At 41.3% G+C, this 17,303-nt stretch overlaps 1 protein-coding gene across 3 annotated transcripts in view; it reads left to right on the plus strand.

The window, feature by feature from the left end:
• The first annotated feature begins 222 nt into the window (after positions 1–222).
• The window catches only part of ccdc186 (coiled-coil domain-containing protein 186), a 96,234-nt gene continuing 79,153 nt past the window's right edge, over positions 223–17,303 (plus strand). For all 3 annotated transcript variants that reach the window (XR_014602297.1, XM_084078907.1, XM_084078908.1), the window contains exons 1-6: positions 223–330; positions 11,025–11,222; positions 12,278–12,790; positions 14,027–14,346; positions 14,745–14,871; positions 16,000–16,128. Coding sequence is in view for 2 of the 3 variants with exons in the window: in XM_084078907.1 (XP_083935033.1) it covers positions 11,064–11,222; positions 12,278–12,790; positions 14,027–14,346; positions 14,745–14,871; positions 16,000–16,128 (1,248 nt within the window). In the remaining variant the exon portion in view is untranslated. The remainder of the gene's footprint in view (positions 331–11,024; positions 11,223–12,277; positions 12,791–14,026; positions 14,347–14,744; positions 14,872–15,999; positions 16,129–17,303) is intronic.

Below are 17,303 nucleotides of genomic sequence, written 5' to 3' on the forward strand. Positions count from 1 at the left end.
TGTGAAACAAGTCTATGAAGCTGCCTATGAAATCTGAAAATAAAAAATACTTTATACAATATATAATGGGGGTCCCTGCTTTCTCTCTCTCTCTCAGCTAGGGGGTCCTTCCTTGGGGCGAAAAAAAAACCGTTGAAGACCCCTGCTTTATTCCATTGAAACTCGGTCTTATTTTGAAATCCTCTTACCGGAAGTTGTATCTACGCGTAAGTGCGTGTGTGACGCGTCAGGTGTAAATAGTATGTGTGTGTGTTCTCTGTGTTCAAACACTACATCTATCTCTGTCTGTGCATCTACCCACCTACTGTCTATATGGAGCTGACGCGCACGGTGGGTCACGCACACACACGCACGCACACACTTTAACGACGTGTTTATTCATCATGTCCTCTCGTCACACACACACACACACACGCATTATAACAACAATAATATCACACAGCTGATTTAGCTGTCAAGCTAATTGCCACAACAATGCTAACACTGCTGCTGATAGAGCTTAGCTAACGTCACTACTACACACTCTCTCTCTGTGTGTGTGTGTGTGTGTGTGTGTGTGTGTGTGTGTGTGTGTGTGTGTGTGTGTGTGTGTGTGTGTGTGTGTGTGTGTGTGTTGTCAAAGCAAAGGACATTTTCATCACAGTGTGATAATAGTGTGTATTTAGGTGACAGTGACAGTGACACTGTGTGTGTGTGTGTGTGTGTGTGTGTGTGTGTGTGTGTGTGTGTGTGTGTGTGTGTTGTCGTTTAAAGGACATTTCCACAGTGTGATAATAGTGTGTATTTAGGGGACAGTGACACTGTGTGTGTGTGTGTGTGTGTGTGTGTGTGTGTGTGTGTGTGTGTGTGTGTGTGTGTGTTGTCGTTTAAAGGACATTTCCACAGTGTGATAATAGTGTGTATTTAGGGGACAGTGACACTGTGTGTGTGTGTGTGTGTGTGTGTGTGTGTGTGTGTGTGTGTGTGTTGCCTTTTTAAAAGGACATTTCCACAGTAATAACAGTGTGTATTTAAATGAGTGGACAGTGACACTATGTGACTATGGTGCAGCTAGCAGCAGCTTCATGCTAGCTAAATTGACAGCATATTTATAACATGCTGACCAGCTTGCATGATGAACACATCAGATGCATTCATCACTATAATGTCTAATCACAATGTTTAATATGGCCAAAGTTTAAATGAGGCTGAAGTGGTTGATGTATGTTTTGTAATATTAGTTCAAATCTACAACGTAACTAAAGCAGTTATCTGACAAGTGTTTCACATCATAACAGTTGTTAAGGTCACATTCATATCGTTAGCCACTGGTTAAAGTCATATCTTGGATGTTTCAGTCGATGTAGCTGTTTGTTTTCTCTTACTGTACTAGTCACATGTTTATTTTACTAGCTTGTAGCCGCACCATAACTCTGAGAGTGTACAAATAATACACATTATAACAAACATTTTTAACTAAATGTTTAACATTTGTACTCGGGAACGAGGAAATGGTATCGATACATCTCTAGTTACAATTGTTTCGTGTTGTTTACAGATACATAACAATGTCTCATATTATTGGCAGTTACTTGACTTTGTAAGCACCTTGTAGCCCAGGGGTCTTCAGTGTTGGAGAGAGAGAGATGAAGCAGGGACCTATTGTATAAATTTGTCTTGCAGATTTAACTTTTTTCATAGATAGCTTCATAGTTGTTTGACAACACTATCGTTGTGTAGCGTTGTGTTGGAGTCATGTTAATGTGTATTTTCAGACAGTTAAACCATTTAAACCCTCAATACGTAGAAAGCATGTACTTGGTCTGCTCTTTCCCCCTCCTACACCAAACAAACCTCTTTGCCGAAAATAGCCGATCTACAAGCCCACAACGTTGTGGGCAAAGATTTGGTGGCCGCCCCTGTAGTAAGTCTTGAGGACCCCCTAGGGGGTCCCTGTAGCCTATTTGTTATGGCTGTTTCCGCGTGTACTGTCAGGGAAGTACTATGAGACGGGCCTCATTCCAATACATTCTGTCAGAAGTTAGTTCGAGGGCCTTGATGATGCAATGATGATTAGCTGTAGAGCTGCTGACACAGCTGTTTTCCTGCACAAGGAAATGGACATTTTATAGCTTACTGTAGTCTGTAGGTCCAAGCCAAGTGCTTCCAGTTACAAGAATTCCTCCCTAGGTAGGTGTCTGATCTATTTTGAGGTGAGGCGGAAAGGTAAGCCACAAAACAAGCACGTGTGCTTCTGTGTGAAGTTGACCTTTAATCATGGCTTCGATCTTGTCCCTCTATATGCCAGCATTCTATGATTTAAACCCATTAAGACCGGGAAAGCACCTGTCATTTTTGGCTATTCAAAAATAGCAGATATACAAGCTCATAGCGCGGCACCGAGTGCCGCGCTATGAGCTTGTAGATCTGCTATTTTTGAAAAATCATGAAAAATTCTACAAATGTCTTTAAATCCTAACAGTTTTTTGAAAAAAACCTATGTTGCTATAATAATATCAGTAGTTCTCACACTTTTTTCATGTCAAGGACCCTCGAAATGATGTGTATTTGGCCGCGGATCCCCATCTCAAAATATTTTCTTCCAGGGACCCCCCAGAAGCAAAGAAATGTGTGTGTGTGTGTGTGTGTGTGTATATATATATATATATATATATATATATATATATATATATTCAAAGATTTGCGCACATTTTCACAATTTATTTAAAAAAATAGCAGATATCAAGCTCATGAGCTTGTATATCTGTTATTTTTGAATAGCCAAAGCAATCTAAAAATGACACACAGATGCGTTCCCGGTCCTAATGGGCTAATGAGGAAGTAAATGGGGGCATGACTCAATATGAAGGGTTAAATGAGGAAGAAAGTGAAATATGCATAAAAAAAAACATCTATTGGAGAAGTATATCTTATGAAATGCAAGACGGAGCTTTTCTTATCTCTCAAAACAAGTTTCCAGTTAGACATGATTGTGTTGAGAAGGTGTAACACAATTAACTGAATGCCCTAGGGCTGTTAACATTCCTCAGAAATTACATTTGAATATTATGGCCCGAACATATTTGAATATTATTATTACCATTATTATTATACTTGACATTTTTTAATGTTTATTCGACAGGGACAATACAAAAATGTAATCCAATGTATCAAGTGCTCCAGTAAAATCCAATAAAAATATATATTTTGTTGGTTTATCTAACTTGATACATTTTTGTATTTTCCCTGTCAAATAAACATAAAAAAAACTTTTAAAATAAATCCCCCATATTCGAGGAGTATTAGAATATTGAATATTCATTTACCAGCCCTCCTGTACCCAATTGTTGCCGTCCCGAAACTCTTCAACATTTCTTTGTTTGAAATGTGATAGATGTAGAGAAGTATGGGCCAACAACACGGAAGGAATTGGTTTCAATTATTGAAATGAATAACAGATCATGTTCAGGGAGAAACATTGAGAAGGAAAAACATGATTTATTTTGGTGGATTATGTGTGTTGTATTGGCAAACCTTTGGAAAACTAGATGCCAAATATAGGTCAAGTTCAAACAATCCCCTTTAAGACCTGGAACGCATCTGTGTCACTTTAGATTTCTTTGGCTATTCAAAAATAGCAGATATACAAGCTCATAGCGCGGCACCGAGTGCCGCGCTATGAGCTTGTAGATCTGCTATTTTAGAAAAATAAATAAATATTTTTCAAAAAACTGTTAGGATTTAGAAAACATTTTTAAGAATTGCTTCAGGTCTTAATGGGTTAATGTTGTTTTGAACCCATTAAAACCGGGAAAGCATCTGTGTCATTTTAGATTTTTTTGCCTTGGCTATTCAAAAATAACAGTACAAGCGCTGTGAGGCATGCACATGTGCTATTTTTATAATTTTTTGAAACATCTTGAATTTGCACAAACTACTGATTTAGAAGGTATTTGTAGAACCGGCCTCAGGTCTTAGTGGCTTAACCAGATACTGACCAGTCTAAGGCTCGAACTCTGGATAAGGTTAGAATAAAAGAAAAACACCTTGGCACCTCCTAGATTTTTAACAGTAGTGTATGGAAAATAGTATACCTATGTCTATGTTTTATTGTTTGTGGATGAATAAGAGGAATATTATGTGATATTTGGGGGGGGGGGGTCCTGATGTCTCTCTGGATGTAATTGGCTCTTTAAGAATTCTTTAATATACAATACAACCTACAGTATAGCAGCCAGCAGTCATCATGCAGCCACTGGAGTAGTGTGGTGGTGGTTACTTGCAGAAACACACTGCCCTCTTCCTGTATGTTGGTGTTTTGGTAGACAGGGGTGTTTTTGGGCTACGCTGATGATGGCTGCTAGTATGGAGGGAAATTATGGGTAAAATGTTTTATGTATTGTTTTGTTATGGGCGAAATATACATACTATGCATGGGGTAAATGAGAGGTTGCAATAATACAATTCTACAGTAGGTGCTTTCTATTTCTATTGGTTATTCACCTTACTGTACCGGCATACAGAGATTTTAAGTGTCTGCACCAGTGGTGGAAAAAGTACTCAAATTCTTTACTTAAGTAAAAGTACCAATATTGCAGTATAAAAATACTCTGTTACAAGTAAAAGTCCAGAATTAAAAATTTACTTGAGTAAAAGTACAAAAGTATTGGCATCAAAATGTACCAAAAGTAAAAGTACTAAATATTTGAAAATATCCGATCTACAAGCTCACAAGCTTGTAGATCTGCTATTTTCAAATAGTCTTGGTATAAAATATGGCTGAAGTGGTTAATGTGTCTTTCATTTTATCAACATTTATATCTGAAAAGTAACTAAAGTTTTCAAATAAACGTAGTGGAGTAAAAGTACAATATTTGCTTATGAGATGTAGTCGAGTAGAAGTAAAAGTATAGACAATTGGAAATACTCAAGTAAAGTACAAATACCTCAAAATTGTACTAAAGTACTGTACTTAAGTAAATGTACTTAGTTACTTTACACCACTGGTCTGCACTGATATTGGGAGGTCGGGTTCAATCCCCGGCCAGTAGCATACCAAAGACTATAAAAATGGGACCCAGAGGCAGTGACTCCCTGCTTGGCAATCAGCATCAAGAGTTGGATTGGGGGGTAAGTCCCTGTGACATACTAGCGTCATGTCCAGGGGGTGTACTTGGACATCAAGCCGCCTCACACCACAGAAACAGGAGATTCCTCCTAGGGCAGGTTCCTGCCCGATCCGCCACATGGCTCGGCAAAGCTTACTTTACAATGCCTGATCATGGTAGTTTCTTGATTTGATATATTTTAACATTCAAGCACTGTTGAGACTTTGAACTGTAACGTTATCCACGCCAGCTGAAGGAGGTTCACGTGTTGATTGAATCTGGATTTATAGTGCTCTGATCAAAGCATGCACACACACACACACACACACACACACACACACACACACACACACGTGCACACACACACACACAAACACACACACACACACACACACACCTTTGTGATACGAGTGTCACACGGGAAAAAAAAGCTGATCTACAAGCTGAGGGTTTCTCTGAATGGACCAGAGAGAGTTAGATAGGTAGTGAGTATCAGAGTGCCTGGGGGTGTGTGTGTGTGTGTGTGGGTGTGTGTGTGTGTGTGTGTGTGTGTGTGTGTGTGTGTGTGTGTGTCGCTGCCCTGCAACACACACCCACCAAGACTGACTTTCACACAACACAGCAGGCGCAACTAGAATTTCATCACATTTGCATCTATGTCAGACACAGCACCACACCCTCTAGTGTGTGTGTGTGTGTGTGTGTGTGTGTGTGTGTGTGTGTGTGTGTGTGTGTGTGTGTGTGTGTGTGTGTGTGTGTGTGTGTGTGTGTGTGTGTGTGTGTGTGTGTGTGTGTGTGTGTGTGTGTGTGTGTGTGTGACTATACTTGTGAGGTACCAAATGTCCTCACAAGAATGGTAGAATATGAGAAATGGCTGTATGTTGTGAGGAACCATTTTCCTGGTCCTCACAATAAAGAATGTCGTTTTATGGTTGAATATTTTTTTTTAGAGATATGTTTACAATTAGAAAAAGATTCAGGTTAGGATTAGACATTTAGAGGTTAGGTTTAGGGAGTTGGAATTAGAGTAAAACACGATTTGTACATAGTTGCATGCCAGTGTCATGCACCCAAAAAATAGCTGATCTACAAGCTTGCGAGCTTGTAGATCAGCTATTTTTGGGCTATTTTTTGGCTCTAGGCTTACAGTTAAAAACATCCACAAATTGTAAGTCTAAAGAAATCGTCGGCCTAAAATGTTGATGTACTCACTAGTATAGTAATACAAATGTGTGTGTGTGTGTGTGTGTGTGTGTGTGTGTGTGTGTGTGTGTGTGTGTGAGAAACTGAAGGATTTGACCTTTGCCGCTGTGTGAATTGTATCTTGCTGTTGCCAGGACTGTCACTCTTCACATTACATAATCACCCGAACGCAAGTATTTGAGAGATTTGCAATGATCTTTTGCATGGATGATCTTTTGCATGCCCACCAGTGACATCATCAGTGGGGGATTCCAAGCGAATAGAAACTATACAGCCTTTCTCTTCCTGGAAAGTTAGCGTGCTGAAATACAAGGAATTGTTGTATAACCCATTCAGACCGGGAACGCATCGGTGTCACTTTAGATTTCTTTTGGCTGTTCAAAAATAGCAGATCTGCAAGCTCATAGCGCGGCACCGAGTGCTGCGCTATGAGCTTGTAGATCTGCTATTTTTGAAAAGGAAATCGTGAAAATGTGTGCAAATCTTTGAATATATATTATGCATTTTAACTAAATTCTTTGCTTCTGGAGGGGGTCCCTGGAAAAAAAAGAAAAAAGAAAATCTAAATGATGCGCTGTGAGCTTGTATATCTGCTATTTTTGAGAACCATTGTCCTAAGCCACTGTTCTAAGAGTTTTCTGAAAAATGTATGTTGCTATAGCTCAAATCTAAAATGACACGGATGCTTTCCTGGTTTTAATGGGTCAAATGACCAAACCTGCCTACCGATGATGTCACTGGTAGACAGGTTTCTAAACTGTCCACAGCCCTTGTCTGAGACACAGAGTGAGTAGACAGAAATGGAACCATAACGAAAAAAAGATCGGATGCACCTGGGACGTATCATCAGTGTTGTAGCCTGGGGTCATCGGGTGTTTCGGGTCTCGCAACAACATACACCCTCGCCCAGGTGACCCAGCCGGGGTTGATCAAGCCCAGACTTACGTCCCAGTAGCTACCCACGTCAGTCCTCTTAGGGCAAGACCGGGCCACTCAGTCCGCTCTTCCGGAACTATTCTGCCGGGACTGGGGGAGAGGAGAGGCTCTGGCACGTGGAGGGACTAGGCTCTGTGGATGGCCTCCTGGCCGGGCTCCTCCTCCGTCTCACCAGGTCCAGGACCGGAGCGCTCCTTTAAGTGTGACTTGCTGCTGCCGTACATATATAATAGAGGTGACACCTTGCTAATGGAGGATACCAGAGTTGTAGGACTGCTTCTACAAATGTCTTCCAAATCAGTAGTTCTCACCCTTTTCAATATTTTTCTAAAATGTTCAAAAATAGCAGATGTACAAGCTCTCAGCGCGGCACGAAGTGACCCAGCCAATAGCATTCGTTATCCGGGTTGCTTTTCGGGGGCCGGCCATTCCAAGATAGTGGATTTGAATTAGCAGAAAAAGTGTGTTCAAAACGGGTCTGTAGAAACCAGTGTGTCACGTCACTGTTCCCTTCGTCCATATTTTTATTTTTACAGTCTGTGGTCAGTACTGTGCCACACGTACAACACAGAGGATATTAGAGACGTAGGTCTGCTTCCATCAAAGGTCAGAGCAGCGCTACACAGCAGGCTAATTAATGCTAACCAGTCATGTTTGTATCCACCAACCGAAAGCAATGATTCCATCTCTCCTCTGACTCACTGTCATTGTTGCACTTGTTTGTCCTCTTGTTTGACAGTGTTAAACCCTTACGGGTCCATTTGGTTCCAATTGTACACTCTGAGTAAGTTTCAAATGGATAAATGAATAACTGATTTTTACTGTGTAGAAGACGTGGATAATTGGAAGTCTGTAACAGCTGAGCAGTGGCGTAAAGTAACTAAGTACATTTACTCAAGTACTGTACTTAAGTATAATTTTGAGAATTTTTACTTTACTGGAGTATTTCCAATTTTCAGTACTTTTACTTCTACTCCACTACATCTCAGAGGCAAATATTGTACTCCACTACAGTTAGTTTAAAACTTGAGTTACTAGTTACTTTTCAGATGTAAATATAATATATATAATATTTTATGATATAATAATTATAACACATATATTAACCACTTCAGACATTTTTTTATACCTAGGCTGTTTGAAAATAGCAGATCTACAAGCTCACAACGACGCGTTATGAGCTTGTAGAGCTGCTATTTTCAAACATCTTTTTTAACTTTTGGTACTTTAAGTATATTTTGATGCCAATACTTTTGCACTTTTACTCAATTAACATTTTGAACACAGGCCTTTTACTTGTAACAGAGTATTTCTACATTGCAGTATACTTTTACTCAAGTAAAACATTAGAGTACTTTTTCCACCACTACAGCTGAGGTGCTTATTTCTGCCTGCAAACATTGGCACGTTCTCTTTACTCGGCATAATCGGCAGGATCTCACACATTTCAGTTTTTGTGTGATTATTGTGACCCAATAGTGCAGCAGTAGTTGGGTTGCTGTAAAAAAAAATCAGTTTTAGTCTTAGCCTTTTGTCCTATTTCAGTCATCTGAAATGTTTTTAGTGTCATTTTTCACGTTTGACTTGATTTAGTCGACTGAAATGTGTTTTGGCAGGCCATGATGGCGTCGCAAATTAAATGCCTGATTTATTCTTGGCTGCATGGCGAAAATCTGCGGTGTGAACTTGTAGATCGGCTATTTTCGGCTCGTGACACCCGCGCGCAAACCAAGCATAAACTGCCCTTTTCGCGTACTTTTATTTGCCTGTCCGTCCGTCCGACAATAATTGGGATTAGACGATGATGATCATACGCATATGATACCCATTGAGACCTGAAGCCGATTCTACATGTCTCCTAAATCTCAACAGTATTCTGAAAAACTTATGTTTCTATATCAGTGGTGCTCAATCTTTTTCATGTCAAGGACCCCCAAAATTATATGTATTTGGCCGCGGACCCCCATCAAAATATTTTGTTCCAGGGACCCCCAGAAGCAAAGATTTGAGTTAAAAATTTTCGCTTTAAAAAATACATATATTTAAAGATTTGCGCACATTTTCACGATTTTTGAATAGCCCAAAGTGTAAAATAATGCTGTTTAGCTCAAATCTAAAAATGATACAGTTCCAGGTCTTAACTTAATGGACTAAAGTGGGTGCTGGCATTGTGACAGGCCTAGTTGTTGAAGCAGCTCTCTGCTTTCTGGGCAGTCCAGCCTGGGCTTGAGGAATGGTCAAGGATGTGGTGTTTGTTGTTGAAGCAGCAGCAGCGTTTCATTGAACCAGAACTGAAAACAGGAGGGGCTTTGGATTAGACCATTTCATCCATCCATCAATTAATTCATTAATTAATTTATGGGATAATTGTTCAAGCATTCCTCCAGCCATTTTATTAGGTTTATAATCAGGCAGGGTCTGAATAGTGTCGCGGTTATATTGCCAAGGTTGGTTGAAATGCGATTGTATACTTAGTGATCGGCCCCCGTTTCCCCTCTGCCTTCACACTGAGGACCACTTTTGTAAGCTTGTAGATCGGCTGTTTTTGGCAAATGCTTCCACCACAATAGGGATTCTAGGGTTCAAGTGGTTAATGTAAAACAAAGGAAAAGTTGCTACCACACAGAGATTTGTCGCCCCCCCCCCGGTAGTAACTCTGAGGACCCCCTAGGGCATTGGTTCTCAAAGTGGGGTCCTGGGACCCCCAGGGGTCCTTGAGGGAGTTCCAGGGGGTCCCCAGCCAAATGATAGATTAGGCACCAAATGGATCCTTAAGAGTGAACAAATGGAACCAAATGGACCCTAACTGGTCCATTTGGTTCCATTTGTACACTCTCAGAGTTAAATTAACATAGATTTTACGATATAAACTGGAGTCCAAGAGATAGAAATGCCATTAAATGGGGGTCCGTCCGTAGCCCTAATGCATGTCAAACTGGGGGTCCTTGAAATTAAAAAGGTTGAGAATCACTACTAGAGCTGTAAAAAAAAACTTCCCTGGGGGTCCCTGGCATATCTTTTAAAATGGGGGTCCGCTGGCTAATAAGTGTCAATTTGGGGGTCCTTAACATGAAAAAGTTTGAGAACCACTGCCCTAGGGCACTGTTTCCCAAACAGTGGGTCACTCAGGACCCATTTGTGGGTCACGTAGACGCGGACCCATTTTTATGGCGAGTAAATAATCATTTTTTCCCGTTTCCTAATAATGTAATTATTTAAAAGATAATCTTAATTTTTCATGAATTAAAAAGAAAAGTAAAAATTTTTTTTGAAGTGCATTTCATTAATCGTAAACAACAAAATTCCCTAAAATAAATTAAAACTCTTTTTAAGAAGTCGTGAAAAAAGCTGATCTACAAGCTCACAACACATCACATTTTGTGACGCGTTGTGAGCTTTCCCACTAGAGTGTGTGTCCCGGGGGGAGACATCAAATTTCTCTATCGGTTCCAGCGTTGTCAGATTCTGTGAGAGAAACAAGCTACCAGGTCTAGGAAAACCAGCCCAAAAGAAGCGACTTATGGGCCACATGAGCACTTTAATTAACATATACATCAGCTATTTGAAAACAGCCGATCTACAAGCTCACAACGCGTCGCGATGCGACTCGTTGTGAGCTTGTAGATCGGCTATTTTCAAATAAAATCTTGCGGGGGAAATTATAATAAGCAGATCTGGCAACCCTGATTGGATCTCGAGTTAAAAAGTTTTGGGAACCCCTTTCCTAGGGGTTCCCGGACCCCCATGTTGAAGACCCCTAATAGGTCTTAAGTTGTTCTTCTCCTTGTTGTCTATCAGATGTGGAGGTGAGAAGGTCCCTGGCCGCTACACGCCGTCATGATGGAGGGCTCCACAGAGAGGAGCTCTGTGTTGGAGGAGGAGCCCGACACCTCGTCTCACACACATGAAGAAGAGGAGGAGGAGGAAGAAGAGGACATCTGTCTGGACAGTGGAGATGAGGCTCAGAAGGAGGACCCAGAGCAACATGCTGCACAGGTAGGGCTGTCCCTTTTACTTGACGATGAATTCATTGTCGCTCAAATGATTGCGATTAACCCATTAACTCATTTAGTGCCTATGACGTCTGAGACGTCACGTTTTTCATAAGCCCAGAGTGCCAATGACGTCTGAGACGTCATGAATAAAAAATTAATAAAAAAATATTATTTTTTTTTATTTTTATTTTTTTTGAAAAAAAATGTTCAGAACCCAAGATATCATGGTTTGAAGATTTGCTGCTCCATTCACTTCTTGTTTAACATCTTACTGAAAAAAGCTGTATCTCGCTTCCTAAGCACTTTTTTTTTACAATGTATTTTTGGCTCTGGCACAGGGGTGATATAGCCAGAAATATTTTTGGCACTGAATGAGTTAAGACCGGGAACGCATCAGTGTCATTTTAAGATTTCTTTGGCTATTTTTTTAAAAATCGTGGAAAAGTTGTGCAAATCTTTGAATATATATATTTTTAAAGCGAGCATTTTTAACTCAAATCTTTGATTCTGGGGGGTCCCTGGAACAACATATTTTGAGATGCGGGGTCCGCGGCCAAATACATATCATGTTGGGGGTCCTTGACATGAAAAAGATTGAGAACCACTGATTATAGCATCATCATAACTTCTTTCAAAAAACTGTTTAGAAGACATTTGTAGAATCCCCAGAAGCAAAGATTTGAGTTACAAATGTTCACTTTAAATATTATATTCAAAGATTTGCACACATTTTCATGATTTTTCAAAAATAGCAGATCTACAAGCTCATAGTGCGGCACTTGGTGACGCGTTATATACTTTTAAAAAAACTTTTATATATCAATGAATTGATTAACATCGTAGCATTATTTTATACTTTGTCGCACACCAATGTCATGCAAAACATTTGAAAATAGTGAGATTGTAGATCCACTATTTACAAAATGTTTTAAGTTATTTGTTTTCTTTTTACCTATCTATTTACCTTTAATAATGACCTATATGTACTGATAATGATCCATTATTTCATTAAAATGTCAAATGATTTTGCATTGAACTATCGCACCCCCTCTACAGGTCAACAGCGAAGCCACCGAGGTCACGGGCGGAACGGAAACCCGGACGGAATCGCCACGAGCGCCGAGTCCGAGTCGGACGGAGGCGGAGGGCCGGGGTTTGACTCTCGAAGACGAAGACGGCGGTAAAGACGACGGTAAAGTGTCGGTCGAAGACCACCCACCCCCAGCGCCCGTCGTAGCCGCCGCCGCCACCAGCGTGCCGAACGAGGTGGTGGAGAGCTCGTCGCCGTCCGTTCTGGAAGGGACGTTAGAAAGCTCACTGACTCTAGGGATGGTTCAAGACCCTCCTTGCACCGCTGCACTGCAGCCGCTACGCTTAGTTGACGGATGTGCCGCGGAGCCGTCGCTAGCAAGCGACCGCGGAATGGCCGCCACCACCACCCCGCCGCCATCTTCTTCTTCCCCCTCGCCTGAACACTCGCCCACTAACTCCACCTCCACCTCGGGGATCTCCAACGGGCCCTCCACCCCCGGGTCGGACACCGGCGTGGCGTCCAGCCCGCAGACCAAGGTTAGTATTTACATTTTACAGGGTTCCCACGGTCATGACATTCCTGGAAATATAATACAAAATCAAAAGACTGTTTTCCAGGCCTGGGAAAAGTTTGTAATGAATCAAATGTTTTGGAAAATGTTTGGATATAATTTACATTTTGTTCATAAAAAAACACTGTTTTGAAAATTCATTGTTAAAAATTTGTGGGAACCCTGTTTTTAGAACGAGCGACTGCCCCGCCCCCGTCCATTGAGTTCAATGGACAGGTGGCGCCAATTTGGGAGGTTTTCAGCTATTACTTTCAATGGGGTGACGTCATGTTCTCTTTCTAAATAGACGACCGGAAACAAATTTGACGTCCATGTAGAAACCACTGGCAGCGTCACTTTGGAGCAGTGTTATTTATTAACCTCATTTCTGGAAGAACAGGACACTTATCATGCTGTTATTGACTTGATTAGAAATGTATCATTTTGTTCTAAATATCCACAGGTTGACAAACTAGACATACAGTAGCTAGATGTCGGTTAGATTTCCAACCGAGAAAACCCTGCCTTTCTACAGCATCACCACTCACCAGACCCTGAATGCGAGGCTAGCGATTCAGGGGCTGGAGCCAGGCTATGTTAATAACTTATACAATTGGGGTGGTTGTATTTTGTATTTTCTCCTTGCTCTTCTATTGAGACATTTAGATCGTGTCAAAGGTCATGTCTCACCTAGGCACTGGATCTGACACGAATTTTGACCTGATGGTCAAGATTCAATGTATCCCCTGAGCAAGCAGACAGGTTAAATTACCTCAATGGTAAAAAAGAAAAAAACAGCACATGCAGAGGAAAACGGGTTGAAATCCGGGGTAGGAGAGGAAAGTTACGACCTCTACAAAATGTCTTCTAAATCCCAACAGTTTTCTGAGTTTCTATATCAGTGGTTCTCAAACTTTTTCATGTCAAGGACCCCCAAAATGATATGTTTTTGGCCCGCGGACCCCGATCTCAAAATATGTTGTTCCAGGGATCCCCCAGAAGCAAAGATTTGAGTTAAAAATGTTCGATTTAAAATAATATAAATATATTAATTTGCACACATTTGCTCGATTTTTCAAAAATAGCAGATCTACAAGCTCGTAGCGCGGCACTCGGTGCCGCGCTACGAGCTTGTAGATCTGCTATTTTTGAATAGCCAAAAGTGTAAAATAATGGGTTAACTAAAATGTTTCTTTTTTAACCATTACAACCCTGCTTGTAGACGCCGACCTCCGCCTCTGGCGCCCTGCGGAACAACAGCAGCTGCTCGTCCAGCAGCCCGTACGACACGGACTGCAGCCGCAAGCTCATGTCCCAGATCCAGCGCTGTGCCTCCCAGGAGTCTCTGCTGGACGAGCTGGAGTCCGAGCTGCTGGGCTGCGGCCGCGCCGACGACTCCGGCCGCGCCGGGCAGCACCACCGACACGGGCGGCAGCCACCCCCCGTCAACGGTCTGCCTCCGGAGGACCAGGACGGCTCCATGGTGGTCTTTGAGAAGTGCGCCCAGCACAAGTACGCGCAGCAGGAGAAGGCGATCAAGAGGTGAGGAGGGGGTTGCACTGCACTGCATCAGTAGAGCAGAATAGACCTTGTGTGTCGGTGTTGCATCTTTTAATGTTTTTTTCTTTTCATAAATTATTACCAGATTTTACACTTCATGTTATGTCAGTATCGGACGAAAATAGTAGATCTACAAGCTCACAACGCATTGCAATGTGACACATCATAATTTGCCATTTTTGTTATATTTGAAAGTGTTTTAAGTCGTTTGTGGGCTTTATAAATAGTGAACCGATGAATAGTATTAACCTGTGACTAAATAATAACTACATTGGACCTAAACACAGATTTGATTTGATTCTTGAAAAGTATTTTTTTCGACAGTCCATACAATGTGAATGTGTGTGTGTGTGTGTGTGTGCGTGTGTGTGTGTGTTCAGGCTGCTGGATGAGAACAAGAAGCACCAGGAGCTGATCGTGGGCATCTGCTCAGAGAAGGACAACATGAGAGAGGAGTTGAGGAGGAGAGCAGAGACGGAGAAAATACACATCAACACCGTGCATAAGGTACTGTCCGTCTGTCTGTCTGTCTGTCTCTCAAAAAGAATATATATATATTGTGTAAAACGTCATATACGCCTATACTGTAATCATCAAGATTAGAAAAAAAATAAAAAAGGTTTAGATTCATCGCACTTACAGTGAAATATGCCATACTATATGAAAGTTTCACGAGTTAACTCACTGAGTGGCAGAATTATTTCTGGCTATTTCTGGCCAGTGCGATTTGTTTTTCAAAGTAAAAAAAAAGTGCTTTGGATACAGCCTTTTTCAGTTATAAGTTAAACAAGGAGTGGGTGGAGCTGCAAATCTTCAGATAATGATATCTTGGGTTCTGAACACGTTTTTTTTTTTTTTACTATTTTTTTCAAAAACACGTGATTGGCACGTTGCACCATAGCGGTGAAACACGTGAAACACGTGAATGGCACTCAATGAGTTAAAAGGCCAAAAACTAAGCAAACTAAAACATTAACATTTGATTAAGAAATCAAAAAGGGGGATTAGAATTAGGCAGGGAATGTGAGTCTGGGTTTTGAGGAAGGTTTTGAACGGGGCAAGCCGCGGCTTTGATGTGACTCACAATCAGAGTTTCTGACTGTATATGCTTATCGCTTGCAAAAATGTGTTTTTGTTCCCTGACCGCCAAACATACAAGATACAATAATTTATTATCATACTGTTTATGTACAATCCTCTCCTCTCAGAAAGGTCTTAAAAGTCATTGAATTGTCACTTTATAAATGTGCAGATACCCTGTATACACTTATACAGTATGTTGTTTTGTTTACTGTTGAGTGAGAAAACAATGTTACACATTAAGCTAATCATCTGGGACCCCCCCAAAATAATTTGGGGACCCCCCCTGGTGGTTCCGACCTCCAGTTTGGGAACCACTGCACTATACGGGTCCTGTTGGAGCAGGTCAGCACAGGTGTGGTCACTGTGCAAACCGGTTTCTATTTATAACCCTGTTGAATTCTGAGCCACTCCTTTAACACTGTGAATGAATGACCTTTTGTATGTTTGAATGGCCTTTGTTAAGTATGATCTGGAATTAATGGCCTCTCCCCTTCCCTCATTTTTTATCCCCCTCTCCTTCCTCCTTCCTCCTCTCCTCTCCTCTCCTCTCAGCTGGAGGGCCGGTTGGAGGAGCTGTTGAAGGAGCTGAGGGAGTCCCGGGACAAACAGGTGCATCAGGAACAGGCTGCTAAGGCCGCTCTGCAGCAGGTCCACAGAGAAACCGCCTACCGCCTGGAGCAGGTAACACCTACAGTACAATAAGACAATCCATTTGTAGCGCATCACAAAAAACAAAAAAAAGGGTTTCGGAGCAGGTGTGCAAGAGGTATTAACCCATTAAAACCGAGAAAGCATCTGTGTTAACAAGTTTTTCAGAAAACGCTTAGGATTTAGTACAGTTGTGCTAAAAAATAAAAAATAACAGATATTTGTGCCACGTGTTTGAATAATTTAGATTTTTTTTTTGAGGGGGGGGGGGGGGGGGGGGGCTATTTTATGCCTTTATTGATAGGATAGGACATTGACAAATCCTCTTTTCTGGGGGTCCCTGGCACAAAACATTTTCAGATGGGGGGGGGGGGGGGGGTATCCGTGGCCAAATACATATCATTTTGGGGGTCCTTGTCACAAACAAGTTGGAGAACTACTGATCTAGAAGGCATTTGTAAAATCGGCATCAGCTCTTAACTCATTCACTGCCAGAATTATTTCTGGCCGCGTTTGGCCACTGCCAGAGATTTTTCATTGAAAAAAAAAAGGACTCAGGAGCCGAGATACAGAATTTTTAAGTTTTAAGTTAACAAGGAAGTGGATGAGAGTCTAGATCTTTGAAAAATCATATCTCCTTGGTCTTTGGGTCAAATTAAAAAACCCTAACCCTGAAAAAATTAAAAGTCGTTTTAGTCGTTCTAGGCAGGCAGGGCTTATGGGACAAAAGTCGTTTTAGTCGTTCTAGGCAGTGAATGAGTTAACTCTTTGACTGCCAGAGTGATAGTGTAATAGTGTCACCCCACTGCCAGCGAAAAAGAGCGATTTTTACTGTACCTTTTGAAAAATCATGGAATATTCTCCATAAAGCAAGAGGAACGGAGATATGACCGTTTCCCCGCAGGAAATTAATATTTTACATTTTACATTTTGTAAAATGACGTCATTTCTGCTTGTTCCTTGTTCCCTTCCTTGCTATAGTGTCCGACACTTGATATAAACACACCACACGGACTCACAGCACATGCTGTAGTTTCTGTGACGTCTGCTTATGGCCTGTCCGTCTACTCTATATGATATTAGTATGTATCTGCTATATATGCTGTAGTAGAAGTTTGTTCTGGGTGTGAACCTGTATTATTTCTCTTATGTAGACAGAATGGGCCATGGCCAGGTGTATTCAATCCACTCAATCAAACTGCAACAGC

The sequence above is a fragment of the Gymnoscopelus microlampas genome (genome assembly GCF_963454915.1).
Source record: "Gymnoscopelus microlampas genome assembly, chromosome: 14".
Lineage (NCBI taxonomy): Eukaryota > Metazoa > Chordata > Actinopteri > Myctophiformes > Myctophidae > Gymnoscopelus > Gymnoscopelus microlampas.